Below are 22,059 nucleotides of genomic sequence, written 5' to 3'. Positions count from 1 at the left end.
CTTGTGCAGTAACCTTTTATGTGGCACCTTATCGAATGTCTTCTGGAAATCCAAATACACCACATCCACTGGTTCCCCTTTATCCACCCTGCTCGTTACATCCTCAAAGAACTCTAGCAAATTTGTCAAACACAATTTCCCTTTCATAAAACCATGCTGACTCTACTTGATTGTCTTATCATTTTCTAAATGTCCTGCTATTACCTCCTTAATAATGGATTCCAGCATTTTCCCAATGACAGATCTTAGGCTAACTGTTCTATAGTTTCCTGCTTTCTGTCTCCCTCCTTTCTTAAATAGGGGTGTTACATTTGCAGTTTTCCAATCCGCTGGGATCTCTCCAGAGTCCAGGGAATGTTGGTAGATTGCAACCAATGCATCCACTATCTCTGCAGCCACTTCTTTTAAGACCCTAGGATGCAGGCCATCGGGTCCAGGGGACTTGTCGGCCTTTAGTCCCTTTAGTTTGTCTAGTACTTTTTCTCTAGTGATAGAGATTGTTTTATGTTCCTCCCTCATTATAGCCCCTTGATTATCTATTATTATTGGGATGTTTTTAGTGTCTTCTACCGTGAAGACCGATCCAAAATAATTGTTTAGAGTCTCTGCCACTTCTCTATTTCCCATTATTAATTCCCCAGTCTCATCCTCTAAGGGACCAACATTTAATTTAGCTGCATCTGCCCACCTTCTCACCATGTCCCTCCTTCCCTTCTCTTTCAATGTCTGCCATGGCTCAGTTAGTAGCACCCTCGACGGGCTGAATGGCCTCCTTCTGTGCTGTAACCATTGTATGATTCTAGTCTTTCTTTCTCTCCAGAATTGTATCAAGTTATCCATTGAACTCCTTTACACTGTGTCTTTCAGTTGCCTTCCCTGGTCTCACTGAACAGATGGTATCTTTGGAGCTGAAATTTCTTGCTTGCAAATCATTTAAGCCCCGATTTTAACTTCGGATGAGACCTGGGTGGGCGGGCAGTTAAATGGGGCAGAGTACTTCCCTCTCCGGTCTCGACTCACCCAGGCTCGATGCCATTTTAACTTCTGTGTTTGCGGCAGCGTTGGGGGTGCCCGTGTCATGGACAGGCAGCTCTTTGCTACAGCATCAGTCAGCAGACAGCTTAGGGACCAGCAATAAATAAAACAGCCACTTCAAGAAATTGTAACTCGTTAAATGTAAATGAGTTTTGATTTCCTCTTTCAGTATCAGAGTGCATTTAACAGCAAGCGAAAAGTGATCAGTCGATTGGCTAATGCTGTTAATTATGTGGATTTGGTGAGTATGAGAACAGATTGAGATATTGGTCCCATCGGTCACAGGAATAATTTTCTCTGTAGTCCATCATCGCAGTGCGCAGTTAGCAGGATCTGTGGGGCAGTGAGACAGGGTGTCTGGGATGGGTGACCAGCACAGTGAGACAGGGTTTATGGGATGGGTGACCAGCGCAGTGAGACAGGGTTTATGGGATGGGTGACCAGCACAGTGAGACAGGGTTTATGGGATGGGTAACCAGCGCAGTGAGACAGGGTTTATGGGATGGGTAACCAGTGCAGTGAGACAGGGTGTATGGGATGGGTGACCAGCGCAGTGAGACAGGGTTTATGGGATGGGTGACCAGGGCAGTGCGACAGGGTTTATGGGATGGGTATCCAGGGCAGTGAGACAGGGTTTATGGGATGGGTGACCAGGGCAGTGCGACAGGGTTTATGGGATGGGTGACCAGCACAGTGAGACAGGGTTTATGGGATGGGTGACCAGTGCAGTGAGACAGGGTGTATGAGATGGGTGACCAGCGCAGTGAGACAGGGTTTATGGGATGGGTGACCAGTGCAGTGAGACAGGGTTTATGGGATGGGTAACCAGCGCAGTGAGACAGGGTGTATGGGATGGGTGACCAGGGCAGTGAGATGGGGTTTATGGGATGGGTGACCAGCGCAGTGAGACAGGGTTTATGGGATGGGTGACCAGCGCAGTGAGACAGGGTTTATGGGATGGGTGACCAGGGCAGTGAGACAGGGTTTATGGGATGGGTGACCAGGGCAGTGAGACAGGGTTTATGGGATGGGTGACCAGTGCAGTGAGACAGGGTTTATGGGATGGGTGACCAGCGCAGTGAGATGGGGGTTTATGGGATGGGTGACCAGGGCAGTGAGACAGGGTTTATGGGATGGGTGACCAGCACAGTGAGATGGGGTTTATGGGATGGGTGACCAGCGCAGTGAGACAGGGTTTATGGGATGGGTGACCAGCACAGTGAGATGGGGTTTATGGGATGGGTAACCAGGGCAGTGAGATGGGGTTTATGGGATGGGTAACCAGTGCAGTGAGACAGGGTTTATGGGATGGGTGACCAAGGCAGTGCGACAGGGTGTATGGGATGGGTGACCAGCGCAGTGAGACAGGGTTTATGGGATGGGTGACCAGCGCAGTGAGACAGAGTTTATGGGATGGGTGACCAGCGCAGTGAGACAGGGTTTATGGGATGGGTAACCAGTGCAGTGAGACAGGGTTTATGGGATGGGTGACCAGCGCAGTGAGACAGGGTTTATGGGATGGGTGACCAGCACAGTGAGACAGGGTTTATGGGATGGGTGACCAGCGCAGTGAGACAGGGTTTATGGGATGGGTGACCAGCGCAGTGAGACAGGGTTTATGGGATGGGTGACCAGCACAGTGAGACAGGGTTTATGGGATGGGTGACCAGCGCAGTGAGACAGGGTTTATGGGATGGGTGACCAGCGCAGTGAGACAGGGTTTATGGGATGGGTGACCAGCACAGTGAGACAGGGTTTATGGGATGGGTGACCAGCACAGTGAGACAGGGTTTATGGGATGGGTGACCAGGGCAGTGCGACAGGGTTTATGGGATGGGTGACCAGCACAGTGAGACAGGGTTTATGGGATGGGTAACCAGCGCAGTGAGATGGGGTTTATGGGATGGGTGACCAGCGTAATGAGACAGGGTTTATGGGATGGGTAACCAGCACAGTGAGATGGGGTTTATGGGATGGATGACCAGGGCAGTGAGACAGGGTTTATGGGATGGGTAACCAGGGCAGTGAGACAGGGTTTATGGGATGGGTGACCAGGGCAGTGAGACAGGGTTTATGGGATGGGTAACCAGGGCAGTGAGACAGGGTTTATGGGATGGGTAACCAGGGCAGTGAGACAGCGTTTATGGGATGGGTGACCAGGGCAGTGAGACAGGGTTTATGGGATGGGTGACCAGTGCAGTGAGACAGGGTTTATGGGATGGGTGACCAGCGCAGTGAGACAGTGTTTATGGGATGGGTAACCAGGGCAGTGCGACAGGGTTTATGGGACGGGTAACCAGGGCAGTGAGACAGGGTTTATGGGATGGGTGACCAGCACAGTGAGACAGGGTTTATGGGATGGGTAACCAGGGCAGTGCGACAGGGTTTATGGGATGGGTGACCAGCACAGTGAGACAGGGTTTATGGGATGGGTAACCAGCGCAGTGAGACAGGGTTTATGGGATGGGTAACCAGCACAGTGAGACAGGGTTTATGGGATGGGTAACCAGGGCAGTGAGACAGGGTTTATGGGATGGGTGACCAGCGCAGTGAGACAGGGTTTATGGGATGGGTGACCAGCGCAGTGAGACAGGGTTTATGGGATGGGTAACCAGGACAGTGAGACAGGGTTTATGGGATGGGTAACCAGGGCAGTGCGACAGGGTTTATGGGATGGGTGACCAGCGCAGTGAGACAGGGTTTATGGGATGGGTGACCAGGGCTGTGAGACAGGGTGTATGGGATGGGTGACCAGGGCAGTGAGACAGGGTTTATGGGATGGGTGACCAGGGCAGTGAGACAGGGTTTATGGGATGGGTGACCAGCGCAGTGAGACAGGGTTTATGGGATGGGTGACCAGCGCAGTGAGACAGTGTTTATGGGATGGGTAACCAGCACAGTGAGATGAGGTTTATGGGATGGGTGACCAGGGCAGTGAGACAGGGTGTCTGGGATGGGTGACCAGCGCAGTGAGACAGGGTGTATGGGATGGGTGACCAGGGCAGTGAGACAGGGTTTATGGGATGGGTAACCAGCGCAGTGAGATGAGGTTTATGGGATGGGTAACCAGTGCAGTGAGACAGGGTTTATGGGATGGGTGACCAGGGCAGTGAGACAGGGTTTATGGGATGGGTGACCAGCGCAGTGAGACAGGGTTTATGGGATGGGTGACCAGCGCAGTGAGACAGTGTTTGTGGGATCGGTGACCAGCACAGTGAGATGGGGTTTATGGGATGGGTAACCAGGGCAGTGAGACAGGGTTTATGGGATGGGTGACCAGTGCAATGAGACAGAGTTTATGGGATGGGTAACCAGCGCAGTGAGATGGGGTTTATGGGATGGATGACCAGGGCAGTGAGACAGGGTTTATGGGATGGGTGACCAGTGCAGTGAGACAGGGTTTATGGGATGGGTAACCAGGGCACTGAGACAGAGTTTATGGGATGGGTAACCAGCGCAGTGAGACAGGGTTTATGGGATGGATGACCAGGGCAGTGAGACAGGGTTTATGGGATGGGTGACCAGTGCAGTGAGACAGGGTTTATGGGATGGGTAACCAGGGCAGTGAGACAGGGTTTATGGGATGGGTAACCAGGGCAGTGAGACAGGGTTTATGGGATGGGTGACCAGTGCAGTGAGATGGGGGTTTATGGGATGGGTGACCAGGACAGTGAGACAGGGTTTATGGGATGGGTGACCAGCGCAGTGAGACAGGGTTTATGGGATGGGTGACCAGTGCAGTGAGACAGGGTTTATGGGATGGGTGACCAGCACAGTGAGACAGGGTTTATGGGATGGGTAACCAGGGCAGTGAGACAGGGTTTATGGGATGGGTGACCAGTGCAGTGAGACAGGGTTTATGGGATGGGTGACCAGCGCAGTGAGATGGGGGTTTATGGGATGGGTGACCAGGGCAGTGAGACAGGGTTTATGGGATGGGTGACCAGCGCAGTGAGACAAGGTTTATGGGATGGGTGACCAGCACAGTGAGATGGGGTTTATGGGATGGGTAACCAGGGCAGTGAGACAGGGTTTATGGGATGGGTGACCAGCACAGTGAGATGGGGTTTATGGGATGGGTAACCAGGGCAGTGAGATGGGGTTTATGGGATGGGTAACCAGGGCAGTGAGACAGGGTTTATGGGATGGGTGACCAGCACAGTGAGATGGGGTTTATGGGATGGGTAACCAGGGCAGTGAGACAGGGTTTATGGGATGGGTAACCAGGGCAGTGAGACAGGGTTTATGGGATGGGTGACCAGCGCAGTGAGACAGGGTTTATGGGATGGGTGACCAGGGCAGTGAGACAGGGTTTATGGGATGGGTGACCAGGGCAGTGAGACAGGGTTTATGGGATGGGTGACCAGGGCAGTGAGATAGGGTTTATGGGATGGGTAACCAGGGCAGTGAGACAGGGTTTATGGGATGGGTGACCAGGGCAGTGAGACAGGGTTTATGGGATGGGTGACCAGGGCAGTGCGACAGGGTGTATGGGATGGGTGACCAGCGCAGTGAGACAGGGTTTATGGGATGGGTGACCAGGGCAGTGCGACAGGGTGTATGGGATGGGTGACCAGCACAGTGAGACAGGGTTTATGGGATGGGTGACCAGCACAGTGAGACAGGGTTTATGGGATGGGTGACCAGCGCAGTGAGACAGGGTTTATGGGATGGGTGACCAGCACAGTGAGACAGGGTTTATGGGATGGGTGACCAGCACAGTGAGACAGGGTTTATGGGATGGGTGACCAGCGCAGTGAGACAGGGTTTATGGGATGGGTGACCAGTGCAGTGAGACAGGGTTTATGGGATGGGTGACCAGTGCAGTGAGACAGGGTTTATGGGATGGGTGACCAGCACAGTGAGACAGGGTTTATGGGATGGGTAACCAGGGCAGTGAGACAGGGTTTATGGGATGGGTAACCAGCACAGTGAGACAGGGTTTATGGGATGGGTGACCAGCACAGTGAGACAGGGTTTATGGGATGGGTAACCAGGGCAGTGAGACAGGGTGTCTGGGATGGGTGACCAGCACAGTGAGACAGGGTTTATGGGATGGGTGACCAGCGCAGTGAGACAGGGTTTATGGGATGGGTGACCAGTGCAGTGAGACAGGGTTTATGGGATGGGTGACCAGCACAGTGAGACAGGGTTTATGGGATGGGTGACCAGCACAGTGAGACAGGGTTTATGGGATGGGTAACCAGCGCAGTGAGATGGGGTTTATGGGATGGGTGACCAGCGTAATGAGACAGGGTTTATGCGATGGGTAACCAGCACAGTGAGATGGGGTTTATGGGATGGATGACCAGGGCAGTGAGACAGGGTTTATGGGATGGGTAACCAGGGCAGTGAGACAGGGTTTATGGGATGGGTGACCAGGGCAGTGAGACAGCGTTTATGGGATGGGTGACCAGCGCAGTGAGACAGGGTTTATGGGATGGGTGACCAGGGCAGTGCGACAGGGTGTATGGGATGGGTGACCAGCACAGTGAGACAGGGTTTATGGGATGGGTAACCAGGGCAGTGAGACAGGGTTTATGGGATGGGTGACCAGCACAGTGAGACAGGGTTTATGGGATGGGTGACCAGCACAGTGAGACAGGGTTTATGGGATGGGTGACCAGTGCAGTGAGACAGTGTTTATGGGATGGGTGACCAGCACAGTGAGACAGGGTTTATGGGATGGGTGACCAGTGCAGTGAGACAGTGTTTATGGGATGGGTGACCAGCACAGTGAGACAGGGTTTATGGGATGGGTAACCAGTACAGTGAGACAGGGTTTATGGGATGGGTGACCAGGGCAGTGAGACAGGGTTTATGGGATGGGTGACCAGCGCAGTGAGACAGGGTTTATGGGATGGGTGACCAGGGCAGTGCGACAGGGTGTATGGGATGGGTGACCAGTGCAGTGAGACAGGGTTTATGGGATGGGTGACCAGTGCAGTGAGACAGGGTTTATGGGATGGGTGACCAGCGCAGTGAGACAGGGTTTATGGGATGGGTGACCAGCACAGTGAGACAGGGTTTATGGGATGGGTGACCAGCGCAGTGAGACAGGGTTTATGGGATGGGTGACCAGGGCAGTGCGACAGGGTTTATGGGATGGGTGACCAGCGCAGTGAGACAGTGTTTGTGGGATCGGTGACCAGCACAGTGAGACAGGGTTTATGGGATGGGTAACCAGGGCAGTGAGACAGGGTTTATGGGATGGGTGACCAGCACAGTGAGACAGGGTTTATGGGATGGGTAACCAGGGCAGTGAGACAGGGTTTATGGGATGGGTGACCAGTGCAATGAGACAGGGTTTATGGGATGGGTAACCAGCACAGTGAGATGGGGTTTATGGGATGGATGACCAGGGCAGTGAGACAGGGTTTATGGGATGGGTAACCAGGGCAGTGAGACAGGGTTTATGGGATGGGTGACCAGGGCAGTGAGACAGGGTTTATGGGATGGGTGACCAGCACAGTGAGACAGGGTTTATGGGATGGGTAACCAGGGCAGTGAGACAGGGTTTATGGGATGGGTGACCAGGGCAGTGAGACAGGGTTTATGGGATGGGTAACGAGGGCAGTGAGACAGGGTTTATGGGATGGGTAACCAGCGCAGTGAGACGGGGTTTATGGGATGGGTGACCAGGGCAGTGCGACAGGGTTTATGGGATGGGTAACCAGCACAGTGAGACAGGGTTTATGGGATGGGTAACCAGTGCAGTGAGACAGGGTTTATGGGATGGGTGACCAGCGCAGTGAGACAGGGTTTATGGGATGGGTGACCAGGGCAGTGCGACAGGGTTTATGGGATGGGTAACCAGGGCAGTGAGACAGGGTTTATGGGATGGGTGACCAGCGCAGTGAGACAGGGTTTATGGGATGGGTGACCAGGGCAGTGCGACAGGGTTTATGGGATGGGTGACCAGCGCAGTGAGACAGGGTTTATGGGATGGGTGACCAGCGCAGTGAGACAGGGTTTATGGGATGGGTGACCAGCGCAGTGAGACAGTGTTTATGGGATGGGTGACCAGCACAGTGAGACACGGTTTATGGGATGGGTAACCAGGGCAGTGAGACAGGGTTTATGGGATGGGTAACCAGGGCAGTGAGACAGGGTTTATGGGATGGGTGACCAGCACAGTGAGACAGGGTTTATGGGATGGGTGACCAGGGCAGTGAGACAGTGTTTATGGGATGGGTGACCAGTGCAATGAGACAGAGTTTATGGGATGGGTAACCAGCGCAGTGAGATGGGGTTTATGGGATGGGTGACCAGCGTAATGAGACAGGGTTTATGGGATGGGTAACCAGGGCACTGAGACAGAGTTTATGGGATGGGTAACCAGCGCAGTGAGACAGGGTTTATGGGATGGATGACCAGGGCAGTGAGACAGGGTTTATGGGATGGGTGACCAGGGCAGTGAGACAGGGTTTATGGGATGGGTGACCAGGGCAGTGAGACAGGGTTTATGGGATGGGTGACCAGCACAGTGAGACAGGGTTTATGGGATGGGTGACCAGGGCAGTGAGACAGTGTTTATGGGATGGGTGACCAGTGCAATGAGACAGAGTTTATGGGATGGGTAACCAGCGCAGTGAGATGGGGTTTATGGGATGGGTGACCAGCGTAATGAGACAGGGTTTATGGGATGGGTAACCAGGGCACTGAGACAGAGTTTATGGGATGGGTAACCAGCGCAGTGAGACAGGGTTTATGGGATGGATGACCAGGGCAGTGAGACAGGGTTTATGGGATGGGTGACCAGGGCAGTGAGACAGGGTTTATGGGATGGGTGACCAGGGCAGTGAGACAGGGTTTATGGGATGGGTGACCAGCACAGTGAGATGGGGTTTATGGGATGGGTGACCAGCGCAGTGAGACAGGGTTTATGGGATGGGTGACCAGCGCAGTGAGATGGGGTTTATGGGATGGGTGACCAGTGCAGTGAGACAGGGTTTATGGGATGGGTAACCAGCGCAGTGAGACAGGGTTTATGGGATGGGTGACCAGCGCAGTGAGACAGGGTTTATGGGATGGGTAACCAGGGCAGTGAGACAGGGTTTATGGGATGGGTAACCAGGGCAGTGAGACAGGGTTTATGGGATGGGTGACCAGGGCAGTGAGACAGGGTTTATGGGATGGGTGACCAGCACAGTGAGATGGGGTTTATGGGATGGGTGACCAGCGCAGTGAGACAGGGTTTATGGGATGGGTGACCAGCACAGTGAGATGGGGTTTATGGGATGGGTGACCAGTGCAGTGAGACAGGGTTTATGGGATGGGTAACCAGCGCAGTGAGACAGGGTTTATGGGATGGATGACCAGGGCAGTGAGACAGGGTTTATGGGATGGGTAACCAGCACAGTGAGATGGGGTTTATGGGATGGGTGACCAGCGCAGTGAGACAGGGTTTATGGGATGGGTGACCAGCGCATTGAGACAGGGTTTATGGGATGGGTGACCAGGGCAGTGAGACAGGGTTTATGGGATGGGTGACCAGCGCAGTGAGACAGTGTTTATGGGATGGGTGACCAGCGCAGTGAGACAGGGTTTATGGGATGGGTAACCAGCGCAGTGAGATAGGGTTTATGGGATGGGTGACCAGCGCATTGAGACAGGGTTTATGGGATGGGTGACCAGGGCAGTGAGACAGGGTTTATGGGATGGGTGACCAGCGCAGTGAGACAGGGTTTATGGGATGGGTAACCAGCGCAGTGAGACAGGGTTTATGGGATGGGTGACCAGCGCATTGAGACAGGGTTTATGGGATGGGTGACCAGGGCAGTGAGACAGGGTTTATGGGATGGGTGACCAGCGCATTGAGACAGGGTTTATGGGATGGGTGACCAGCGCAGTGAGACAGGGTTTATGGGATGGGTAACCAGTGCAGTGAGACAGGGTTTATGGGATGGGTGACCAGCACAGTGAGATGGGGTTTATGGGATGGGTAACCAGGGCAGTGAGACAGGGCTTATGGGATGGGTGACCAGCGCAGTGAGACAGGGTTTATGGGATGGGTAACCAGGGCAGTGAGACAGGGTTTATGGGATGGGTAACCAGTGCAGTGAGACAGGGTTTATGGGATGGGTAACCAGGGCAGTGAGACAGGGTTTATGGGATGGGTAACCAGCGCAGTGAGACAGGGTTTATGGGATGGGTAACCAGGGCAGTGAGACAGGGTTTATGGGATGGGTAACCAGGGCAGTGAGACAGGGTTTATGGGATGGGTACCCAGCGCAGTGAGATGGGGTTTATGGGATGGGTGACCAGCAGAGTGAGACAGGGTTTATGGGATGGGTGACCAGGGCAGTGAGACAGGGTTTATGGGATGGGTGACCAGCACAGTGAGACAGGGTTTATGGGATGGGTAACCAGGGCAGTGAGACAGGGTTTATGGGATGGGTAACCAGGGCAGTGAGACAGGGTTTATGGGATGGGTAACCAGGGCAGTGAGACAGGGTTTATGGGATGGGTACCCAGCGCAGTGAGATGGGGTTTATGGGATGGGTGACCAGCGCAGTGAGACAGTGTTTATGGGATGGGTGACCAGCGCAGTGAGATGGGGGTTTATGGGATGGGTGACCAGGGCAGTGAGACAGGGTTTATGGGATGGGTGACCAGTGCAGTGAGACAGGGTTTATGGGATGGGTGACCAGCGCAGTGAGATGGGGGTTTATGGGATGGGTGACCAGGGCAGTGAGACAGGGTTTATGGGATGGGTGACCAGCACAGTGAGACAGGGTTTATGGGATGGGTGACCAGCGCAGTGAGACAGGTTTTATGGGATGGGTGACCAGCGCAGTGAGACAGTGTTTATGGGATGGGTAACCAGCGCAGTGAGATGGAGTTTATGGGATGGGTAACCAGCGCAGTGAGATGAGGTTTATGGGATGGGTGACCAGGGCAGTGAGACAGGGTTTATGGGATGGGTGACCAGCGCATTGAGACAGGGTTTATGGGATGGGTAACCAGCGCAGTGAGACGGGGTTTATGGGATGGGTGACCAGCGCAGTGAGACAGGGTTTATGGGATGGGTGACCAGCGCATTGAGACAGGGTTTATGGGATGGGTGACCAGGGCAGTGAGACAGGGTTTATGGGATGGGTGACCAGCGCATTGAGACAGGGTTTATGGGATGGGTAACCAGGGCAGTGAGACAGGGTTTATGGGATGGGTAACCAGCGCAGTGAGACGGGGTTTATGGGATGGGTGACCAGCGCAGTGAGACAGGGTTTATGGGATGGGTGACCAGCGCAGTGAGACAGGGTTTATGGGATGGGTGACCAGGGCAGTGAGACAGGGTTTATGGGATGGGTGACCAGGGCAGTGAGACAGGGTTTATGGGATGGGTAACCAGGGCAGTGAGACAGGGTTTATGGGATGGGTGACCAGCGCATTGAGACAGGGTTTATGGGATGGGTAACCAGCGCAGTGAGACGGGGTTTATGGGATGGGTGACCAGCGCAGTGAGACAGGGTTTATGGGATGGGTGACCAGCGCATTGAGACAGGGTTTATGGGATGGGTGACCAGGGCAGTGAGACAGGGTTTATGGGATGGGTGACCAGCGCATTGAGACAGGGTTTATGGGATGGGTAACCAGGGCAGTGAGACAGGGTTTATGGGATGGGTAACCAGCGCAGTGAGACGGGGTTTATGGGATGGGTGACCAGCGCAGTGAGACAGGGTTTATGGGATGGGTGACCAGCGCAGTGAGACAGGGTTTATGGGATGGGTGACCAGGGCAGTGAGACAGGGTTTATGGGATGGGTGACCAGGGCAGTGAGACAGGGTTTATGGGATGGGTAACCAGGGCAGTGAGACAGGGTTTATGGGATGGGTGACCAGCGCAGTGAGACGGGGTTTATGGGATGGGTGACCAGCGCAGTGAGACAGGGTTTATGGGATGGGTGACCAGGGCAGTGAGACAGGGTTTATGGGATGGGTGACCAGGGCAGTGCGACAGGGTTTATGGGATGGGTAACCAGGGCAGTGAGACGGGGTTTATGGGATGGGTAACCAGGGCAGTGAGACGGGGTTTATGGGATGGGTGACCAGGGCAGTGAGACAGGGTTTATGGGATGGGTGACCAGGGCAGTGAGACAGGGTTTATGGGATGGGTGACCAGCGCAGTGAGACAGGGTTTATGGGATGGGTAACCAGTGCAGTGAGACAGGGTTTATGGGATGGGTGACCAGGGCAGTGAGACAGGGTTTATGGGATGGGTAACCAGGGCAGTGAGACAGGGTTTATGGGATGGGTAACCAGGGCAGTGAGACAGGGTTTATGGGATGGGTGACCAGCACAGTGAGACAGGGTTTATGGGATGGGTAACCAGCGCAGTGAGACAGGGTTTATGGGATGGGTGACCAGCACAGTGAGACAGGGTTTATGGGATGGGTAACCAGTGCAGTGAGACAGGGTTTATGGGATGGGTAACCAGCGCAGAGAGATGGGGTTTATGGGATGGGTGACCAGCACAGTGAGATGAGGTTTATGGGATGGGTGACCAGGGCAGTGAGACAGGGTTTATGGGATGGGTGACCAGCGCATTGAGACAGTGTTTGTGGGATGGGTAACCAGTGCAGTGAGACAGGGTTTATGGGATGGGTAACCAGGGCAGTGAGACGGGGTTTATGGGATGGGTGACCAGCACAGTGAGACAGGGTTTATGGGATGGGTAACCAGGACAGTGAGACAGGGTTTATGGGATGGGTAACCAGCGCAGTGAGACAGGGTTTATGGGATGGGTGACCAGCGCAGTGAGACAGTGTTTATGGGATGGGTAACCAGGGCAGTGAGACAGGGTTTATGGGATGGGTAACCAGGGCAGTGAGACAGGGTTTATGGGATGGGTGACCAGCGCAGTGAGATGGGGTTTATGGGATGGGTGACCAGCGCAGTGAGACAGGGTTTATGGGATGGGTGACCAGGGCAGTGAGACAGGGTTTATGGGATGGGTAACCAGGGCAGTGAGACAGGGTTTATGGGATGGGTGACCAGCGCAGTGAGACAGGGTTTATGGGATGGGTAACCAGGGCAGTGAGACAGGGTTTATGGGATGGGTGACCAGCGCAGTGAGATGTGGTTTATGGGATGGGTGACCAGGGCAGTGAGACAGGGTTTATGGGATGGGTGACCAGGGCAGTGAGACAGGGTTTATGGGATGGGTGACCAGTGCAGTGAGACAGGGTTTATGGGATGGGTGACCAGCGCAGTGAGACAGGGTTTATGGGATGGGTAACCAGGGCAGTGAGACGGGGTTTATGGGATGGGTGACCAGCACAGTGAGACAGGGTTTATGGGATGGGTAACCAGGGCAGTGAGACAGGGTTTATGGGATGGGTGACCAGCGCAGTGAGATGTGGTTTATGGGATGGGTGACCAGCGCAGTGAGACAGGGTTTATGGGATGGGTGACCAGGGCAGTGAGACAGGGTTTATGGGATGGGTGACCAGCGCAGTGAGACAGGGTTTATGGGATGGGTAACCAGGGCAGTGAGACAGGGTTTATGGGATGGGTGACCAGTGCAGTGAGACAGGGTTTATGGGATGGGTAACGAGGGCAGTGAGACAGGGTTTATGGGATGGGTAACCAGGGCAGTGAGACAGGGTTTATGGGATGGGTGACCAGCGCAGTGAGACAGGGTTTATGGGATGGGTAACCAGGGCAGTGAGATGGGGTTTATGGGATGGGTAACGAGGGCAGTGAGACAGGGTTTATGGGATGGGTGACCAGCGCAGTGAGACAGGCTTTATGGGATGGGTAACGAGGGCAGTGAGACAGGCTTTATGGGATGGGTGACCAGCACAGTGAGACAGGGTTTATGGGATGGGTACCCAGCGCGGTGAGACGGGGTTTATGGGATGGGTACCCAGCGCGGTGAGACGGGGTTTATGGGATGGGTGACCAGCACAGTGAGACAGGGTTTATGGGATGGGTACCCAGCGCAGTGAGACGGGGTTTATGGGATGGGTACCCAGCGCAGTGAGATGTGGTTTATGGGATGGGTACCCAGCGCAGTGAGGCGGGGTTTATGGGATGGGTACCCAGCGCGGTGAGACGGGGTGCTTGCTGTGATAATGGGGTTTGCCGTTGGTAATTTCAGTTGATGATTACTGACACATTCCATCCACTGCAGTTCTACAGACCGCTGTACATTCGAATTGCACTGATTGGTGTTGAGGTGTGGACTACAGACCAGATCGTGGTGGATGACAATGCGCTGGGCACCATGAAACGATTTCTCAACTGGAGGAAAACAATCCTTCTACCAAGGCTACCCAATGACAATGCTCAGCTTGTAATGTAAGCTGCTGTTACCGTCACTTTTAAAAAGTCTGGACCAGGATATAGGATTAACTCTTACTGCATGCTATGTTCAGATAGCAGTCGCACAGGGACTAATCCCTGTAGGACTGTTCGCGGAGGAGTGTCCTACTTATAATTTACTTTTCAAAATAATAGGATTCACTGCTTAAATGTTAGATGTTTACAGATTTATTCAGCGCACAATAATAATTACTACCAGACCATATTTTGGTTCTGTCTTCACAAAGGAGGACACAAATAACCTCCCAGAGATGTCGGGGAACATAGGGACAAATGAGAGGGAGGAACTGAAAGAAATCAGTATTTGTAGGGAAATGGTGTTGGGGAAGTTGACGGGATTGAAGGCCGATAAATCCCCAGGGCCTGATAATCTACATCCGAGGGTACTTAAGGAAGTGGCCCTGGAGATAGTAGATGCATTGCTGGTCATCTTCCAGAACTCGATAGACTCTGGAACAGTACCCATGGATTGGAGGGTAGCTAATGTTACCCCACTATTCAAAAAAGGTGGTGGAGAAAAAGCGGGGAATTATAGACCGGTAAGCCTGACATCGGTAGTGGGGAAAATGCTGGAGTCTATTATAAAAGATGTAATAGCAGAGCACTTGGAAAGCAGTGATAGGATCGGACAAAGTCAACATGGATTTACAAAAGGTAAATCATACTTGACTAATCTACTGGAATTTTTTGAGGATATAACTGGTAAAATAGATAAGGGAGAACCAGTGGATGTGGTGTATTTGGACTTTCAGAAGGCTTTCGATAAGGTCCCACATAAGAGATTAGCGTGCAAAATTAAGGCACATGGGATTGGGGGCAAGGTATTGACTTGGATAGAGAACTGGTTGGCGGACAGAAAGCAAAGAGTTGGAATAAACAGGTCGTTTTCCGAGTGGCAGGCAGTGACTAGTGGGGTACCGCAAGGATCGGTCCTAGGACCCCAGCTGTTCACAATATATATTAATGATCTGGACGAGGGAATTGGATGTAATATCTCCAAATTTGCAGACGACACAAAGCTGGGTGGGAGGGTAAGCTGTGAGGAAGATGTCGTGAAACTCCAGTACGATTTGGACAGGTTGGGTGATTGGGCAGAAACATGGCAAATGCTCTATAATGTGGATAAATGTGAGGTTATCCACTTTGGTGGCAAAAACAGGAAGGCAGATTATTATTTGAATGGCAATAGATTGGGAGAAGGGGAAGTGCAAAGAGATCTGGGTGTTCTTGTGCACCAGTCGCTGAAGGTAAGCATGCAGGTGCAGCAGGCGGTTAAGAAGGCAAATGGTATGTTGGCCTTCGTAGCAAGAGGGTTCGAGTACAGGAACAAGGATGTCTTGCTGCAGTTGTACAGGGCCTTGGTGAGACCGCACCTTGAGTATTGTGTGCAGTTTTGGTTGCCTTACCTGAGGAAGGACGTGCTTGCCATGGAAGGAGTGCAGCAAAGATTCACCAGGCTGATACCTGGGATGGCAGGAATGACGTATGAGGAGAGATTGTGTCGATTGGGCTTATACTCACTGGAGTTTAGAAGATTGAGAGGGGATCTCATCGAAACCTATAAAATTCTGTCAGGCCTGGACAGACTAGATGCAGGAAGGATGTTTCTGATGGCCGGGGAGTCCAGAACCAGGGGTCATAGTCTAAGGATAAGGGGTAAGCCATTTAGGACTGAAATGAGGAGGAATTTCTTCACCCAGAGAGTGGTGAACCTGTGGAATTCTCTGCCACAGAGGATGGTGGAGGTCAGTTCATTAAATATATTCAAGAAGGAGTTGGATATATTTCTTAAGGCTAAAGGGATCAAGGGATATGGGGAGAAGGCAGGGACAGGGTACTGAATTTGAATGATCAGCCATGATCTCATTGAATGGCGGAGCAGGCTCGAGGGGCCGAATGGCCTACTCCTGCTCCTATCTTCTATGTTTCTATTAACAGTAATTATTCATATACTTAACAGCAATTACGGCAAATGCTTGCGAGTTTGTAGCCAGAAAATCCAAGACACGTTACAGTTTTGAGATCGGTGTACTTGACTGATCAGACCTTAATGGAATTCCAGAGTCTCTGGTCTAACTACCACTTTTTATACTTTATTTTCAACCCTTCTACGTGACAATTTGCATATTTCATAGTTGCATTACATCGTTCTCATTCAACACGGATTTGATTGCCCTGTCCTTGCGGAACATAGGTCTGTAACCCCCTTTTCTTGACTCACACTCCATAACTTTCCACATCTAGGGTCTTTCTCAGGCAGGTGTTCATCTTCTTCAAGGCTTTCTTAACAAACGCAGCTTATTCTCTGCCTGTGCAATAACTCGTTTCAACAAGTTATTTTTCCATAGACTGGTACAACTTCCCAATGTTGTCATCTTATACCATTCCATACCAATATCCTGCTTCTGAAAATGATCATGTCGTCCCTTCTGCAAAACTTATCAACTAATTCAAGCTCTCTGCTTTTAGTTAGATTTATTGTTTAAACTGATCATTACTTTGTCGGTGTTAATTCAACAGTTTAGTGGTCAGTGCAGCTATATTAAACATATATACATGCATATAAAGTAAATCAATCCTGTCTTATGATTATAACATTAGCCGACTTCAAGTCTTGACAGGACAGTACGTCATTACTCAAAGGGGATGTAGTCATTGGCACCAGTCGATCCAAATATATTCACTACTTAATGGTAATTTACGCAAAAAGCATTGATTTCACTTCCACAGGAACTGCTCAAACCCAACCGGTTCAGATTTAGTTTGCGAACTCAGCTGCCATGCTAAGGTGAGCACTTTGAACTTCTAATGTCGCTCTTTCCATACAGCGCTGATTCAGGAATCCATCCCTTTCCTTTCTCAAGATTGATTGCCATGATTAGTCGACAACTTCATTATCATTGTATCCTGCAACTACCAGGATAATAGACGAACCTTTGCCTTTTTTAGTCTAGCAATTCCTAGCAGCATCTGCATTCACTAAACTTGCTGCTAATTTATTCCACAAATAGTCAGCTCCTGAGTGTGAAGCTCTGCTTTGGGAAAGGAAAAGAAATAACTTCTCATCATCCTCCTCACCAGCTCCCTTTGTGATTTGAAAACTGACACTAGACTACATTGAGCCCCTCACTGAGTTCCAGTTCACAGCCACTGTTGTGATTTGAAAACTGACTCTAGACTACATTGAGCCCCTCACTGAGTTCCAGTCCACAGCCACTGTTGCTGCCATTGTCTATGTCCTTTAGTTCATCATTCAGCACCTTGAGCCAGTTGCTTCCACAGACCATGTAAATCGCCCTGTCATTTTCCAATTAAACATTGACTGCGGGATTGATCTTGATAGCCGACTGGATTTTTATCATTCTATATTATCTTGCGCTGTTGTATGTGATACATGAGTGGTGTAATCATCCAGTACTCCAGGTCACCCACTCACAGCTGGAGTCCACCTCCGTGTGTGCATGCCTGGTCGACATTCTGATATTGGTAAAGTAGGATTTTGGGGAGTAGAAAGCAGCTGTAAATCAATCCCCACTCACCCTGGGACATTCACTGCCCGCATCCCTTGTTAACAAGTATATTTTATCTCTTTCACAGGGGCAGGAGCTTTAATAATATCACTGAACAGCTCGTTGAGTTTGGCTCCATGTGTTCCCCGGATTACTCAGGCGGTATTGTTCTGGTGAGCATCGGTCACTTCTTAGACAGACTAAGTGACTGGGCAAACATTTGGCAGAAGGAATATAATGTGGAAAAGTGTGAGGTTATCCACTTTGGTAAGAAAAATAAAAAAGCAAATTATTATTTAAATGAAGAGAGATTACAAAATGCTACAGTTCAGAGGGACCTGGGGGTCCTTGTGCATGAAACACAAAAGGTTAGCATGCAGGTACAGCAAGTAATCAGGAAGGCAAATGGAATGTTGGCCTTTATTTCAAAGGGGTTGGAGTATAAAAGCAGGAAGTCCTGCTCCAACTGTACAGGGTATTGGTGAGACCACACCTTGAGTACTGCGTACAGTTTTGGTCTCCTTATTTAAGGAAGTATATACTTGCATTGGAGGCACCTCAGAGAAGGTTCATGAGGTTGATTCCTGAGATGAAGGGGTTGACTTATGAGGAAAGGTTGAGCAGGTTGGGCCAATACTCATTGGAGTTTAGAAGAATGAGAGGTGATCTTATTGAAACATATAAGATACTGAGGGGGCTCGACAAGGTAGATGCAGAGAAGATGTTTCCCCTCATGGGGAACCTAGAACTAAGGGGCATAGTTTCAGAATAAGGGGTCGTCCATTTAAAACGGAGATGAGGAGGAATTTCTTCTCTCAGAGGGCCGTAAATCTGTGGAATTTTCTACCCCAGAGAGCTGTGGAGGTTGGGTTAATAAGGTGGAGATAGACAGATTTTTGAACAATAAGGGAGTGAAGGGTTATGGGGAGCGGGCAGGGAAATGGAGCTGGGCCCAAGATCAGATCTGCCATGATCTCATTAAATGGCGGAGCAGGCTCGAGGGGCTCCTGCTCCTATTTCTTATGTTCTTATGCTATGTTCTTATGTTTGATTTTCTGCCTGTGGTCACCTCTGAGGCACGGACTCCTGCATGACTATGTTAACAATACAGTCTGTGCAGGGCAACCTTGTGTTACTCTACCTTTCACCGTGTGCATTCTGCTATTAATGTTAATGAAAAAACAAATTGTAACATAATTGAGTATTGCTACTTCACAAGGAGTCACTCTATGCCGGAGCAAGTTTCCTCCGGCCACTAGACCTTAGTGGATATAGTGAGAAAATTGATGGTCACTCCTGAATTGCCTACCTCTAGTTTTAAGGTTATGCCTTTGTTTTGGATGCCCCCACTAGAGGAAGTAGTTTCTCTGCATCGACCCATTCGAATCCCTTAATCATTTTAAACATTTTGATCAGATCACCTCTCAACCTCCTAAACTCAAGGGAATACAAACCAAGTTTATGCAACCTGTCCTCATAATTTAGCCCAAGCCCTGGCATTATTCTGGTTAATCTGCAGCCTACCCCCTCCAAGGCCAATATATCTTTCCTTGAAGAAGATTATGCAAATCTGTACACAGTGCGTGAAGTGAAATTTGTTTCTGTAAACATGTTTAATATCAAATACAATAAGAATACCAAAATGCAGAAAATTTCACTCATGTTAGTTGCTGCAGTATTGTGTGATCTATACTCTTCCAGGAATAACAAGATTTATCAATTATTATTAGACAGAACATTATTAGATTTATAGGCCTAGAAATTCAGTATAGCCACGTTTGGGGCGCTACAGCCGGGCGTTCGCTAAATTTTACGCCCGGCGCAACTTAGCGCCACCTTCGCCGGTATTCAGTTGCATCGCCCCAAGAGGTTGCTGCTGCGCTAAAGCAGGCGATGCACGACTATCATTAGGCGCTAAGCCGGCGATCCGGGGCGCTAACACCGAGGGCGGGCGCAGCACAGGTGCGGCGAGTTGCTCAATGAAGGCAGACACGCTGGTCAGCTCTTAAAAGGGAAGGGTCGACTTGTTTGGCTGCCATGCCCTGCACACTGCAGCCCTGAAGCAAGGCCTGACCATTGCTGGTTTATCGGTTCTACGCCCTGAACCATGGGGAAGCCCGCTATCCTTCCAAATCCCATTGCACGCTCTTGCTGCTTGTCCAGGGTCATGGGGAAGGAGATGTACTGATGTCTCCTTCTGAAAAGGGCATTGTTCACCTGGTGGATGCAGCAATGTACCGCGAACTGGGAGATGTTGCAATGTCCCCAGTAGCGGATTGGAAGGAGCCGGTGGCATAGAAGTTGAGAGCCACCGTCACCCTCACTGCCATCGACAGAGACGTCCTGCTCCTCAGCTGTGGCTGCAGATCTCTGCGAAGCAGGTGGCAGATCTCAGTGACCACCTCCCTTCTGAATCGCAGCCTCCGAACACACTGCTCCTCAGACATGTTCAGATATGAGAACTGCTGGCGGTATACCCTGGGTGGGTAAGGCCTCCTGTGCCGACGCCTGTTGGCCCTTCTCCGTCTGGCCATGACTGGCACTCTCTCACTGCGTCTCTGATCCCTTTGAATGCAATGCAGAAAGCCAACGTTTCCACCCATTGCAGCCCCCATTATATGTGGCGACTCAAGGCTATGGCACTGAAAGTGAAATCCAAGTGCAAAGCTCTGGCCTGAAGCCAGAAGTACCTGTGCGAGCGCTGAGTCAAAGCAGAAAGCTCTCTGCCTTTGTCTCTCTCCAAATCTCTCTCTCTCACACAGAAGGATTGGCACAAAATGGCTGCCACTTATAATGCAGGAGGAGTCCCCTTTAAATAGCGCCCCGCAGCGACTGGTAACCGTTCCCCTATACCAGTCGCTGGGGGCGCCAGGCGCAAAGAAGGGCGGCGCCACTGAATTTCCGGTTCGGGGCGCACAAAGAGCGTTGCACCATGAAATGACGTCAGGATCTGCGCGCACAGCTGAGCGCGGGCAAAGGTTTTGCGCCGCCGCTAATTCTTAACTGAATTTTGCGAGAGGCGCAGATCGTGCCGCGCCCGGGCGCTAGCCACTTAGCGCCCCACTTCTCCTCCTCCTAAGGCGTTAGCGGCTGGCGCAAACAACTGAATTTCTAGGCCACCCGTTAGCGCCTTAAGAGGGCGCTGAGTAGGTCGGAAGCCACTGGCCACGCCTCCCGCTAAATTCAGCGGGACGCTAATGGCGGCGCTAGCCGTTAGCGCTGCGCCGCTACCGATGACGTCATCGGTGTGCGCAGCGCCCCGCTAACGCCCCGATCCCGACATTTAGATGCGCCCCCTGCTTTAATGCCGGGCGCTATTTGCAACTGGTTCAGGGGGGCCTACCTGCGGCGGTAGAGGCGCTAATTAAAGGAGAGGTGCGGGGCAGCCATTTTTTTTGCTGGCCGCCTGCCAGCACCTCTCCACACTGCCGTCCTGGCCTCCTGAGCCCACCGCCCCCCCGCCCCCCCCACGGAGTGCCGACTGCGTTCCAAGAGCCCGGCACTTCTCCTTGGTGCCGGGCTCTTTTGCCGGCACTCGCGATCCTCGATCGCGCTGCACAAGGCCCCTCCCTTTAAGAAGGGGAGGAAGGCCTGCAGTACCGCAGCGCGCCGTGCCGCAGCGTGTGGCGCTGCAGCATGTTGCGTAGCGATATTCAGCTGCAGCGCCCCAAGAGGGATGCGGGGCGCCTCCAGTAGCGCCGCGCTTCCCTCTGGGGCGCGTAAACTGAATTTCCGGCGGGCAGCCACGACTGCTTCCGGGGCGCTACTTTAACGCCCTGGCAAGGCTGGCACCCCAAACGGGGCTATAGTGAATTTCTAGGCCATAGAGTTATACAGCACAGAAAGAGGCCCTTCGGCCCATCGTGTCCACGCCAGCCATCAAGCCTTGTCTATTCTAATCCCATTTCCCAGCACTTGGTCCATAGCCTTGTATGCTATGGCATTTCAAGTGCTCATCTAAATGCTTCTTGAATGTTGTGAGGGTTCCTGCCTCTACCACCCTTTCAGGCAGTGAGTTCCAGATTCCAACCACCCTCTGGGTGAAAAAGTTTTTCCTCAAATCCCCTCTAAACCTCCTGCCCCTTACCTTGAAACTATGCCCCCTGGTTATTGACCCCTGTACTAAGGGGAAAAGTTCCTTTCTAACTACCCTATCTATGCCCCTCATAATTTTGTGCACCTCAATC

General features: G+C 51.8%; 1 protein-coding gene across 5 annotated transcripts in view; it reads left to right on the top strand.

Moving 5' to 3' along the window:
* Positions 1-22,059, top strand: part of LOC147123873 (disintegrin and metalloproteinase domain-containing protein 12-like) — a 566,371-nt gene that overhangs the window by 157,728 nt on the left and 386,584 nt on the right. For all 5 annotated transcript variants that reach the window (XM_085976452.1, XM_085976457.1, XM_085976448.1 and 2 more), the window contains exons 8-10: positions 1,205-1,276; positions 14,173-14,339; positions 17,961-18,045. In XM_085976452.1, the coding sequence (XP_085832578.1) occupies positions 1,205-1,276; positions 14,173-14,339; positions 17,961-18,045 (324 nt within the window). The remainder of the gene's footprint in view (positions 1-1,204; positions 1,277-14,172; positions 14,340-17,960; positions 18,046-22,059) is intronic.

The sequence above is a fragment of the Somniosus microcephalus genome, chromosome 2 (genome assembly GCF_052327205.1).
Source record: "Somniosus microcephalus isolate GS21.2 chromosome 2, FLI_Smic_1.0, whole genome shotgun sequence".
Classification (NCBI taxonomy): Eukaryota; Metazoa; Chordata; class Chondrichthyes; order Squaliformes; family Somniosidae; genus Somniosus; species Somniosus microcephalus.
This window is presented reverse-complemented; position numbering and strand designations above follow the sequence as displayed.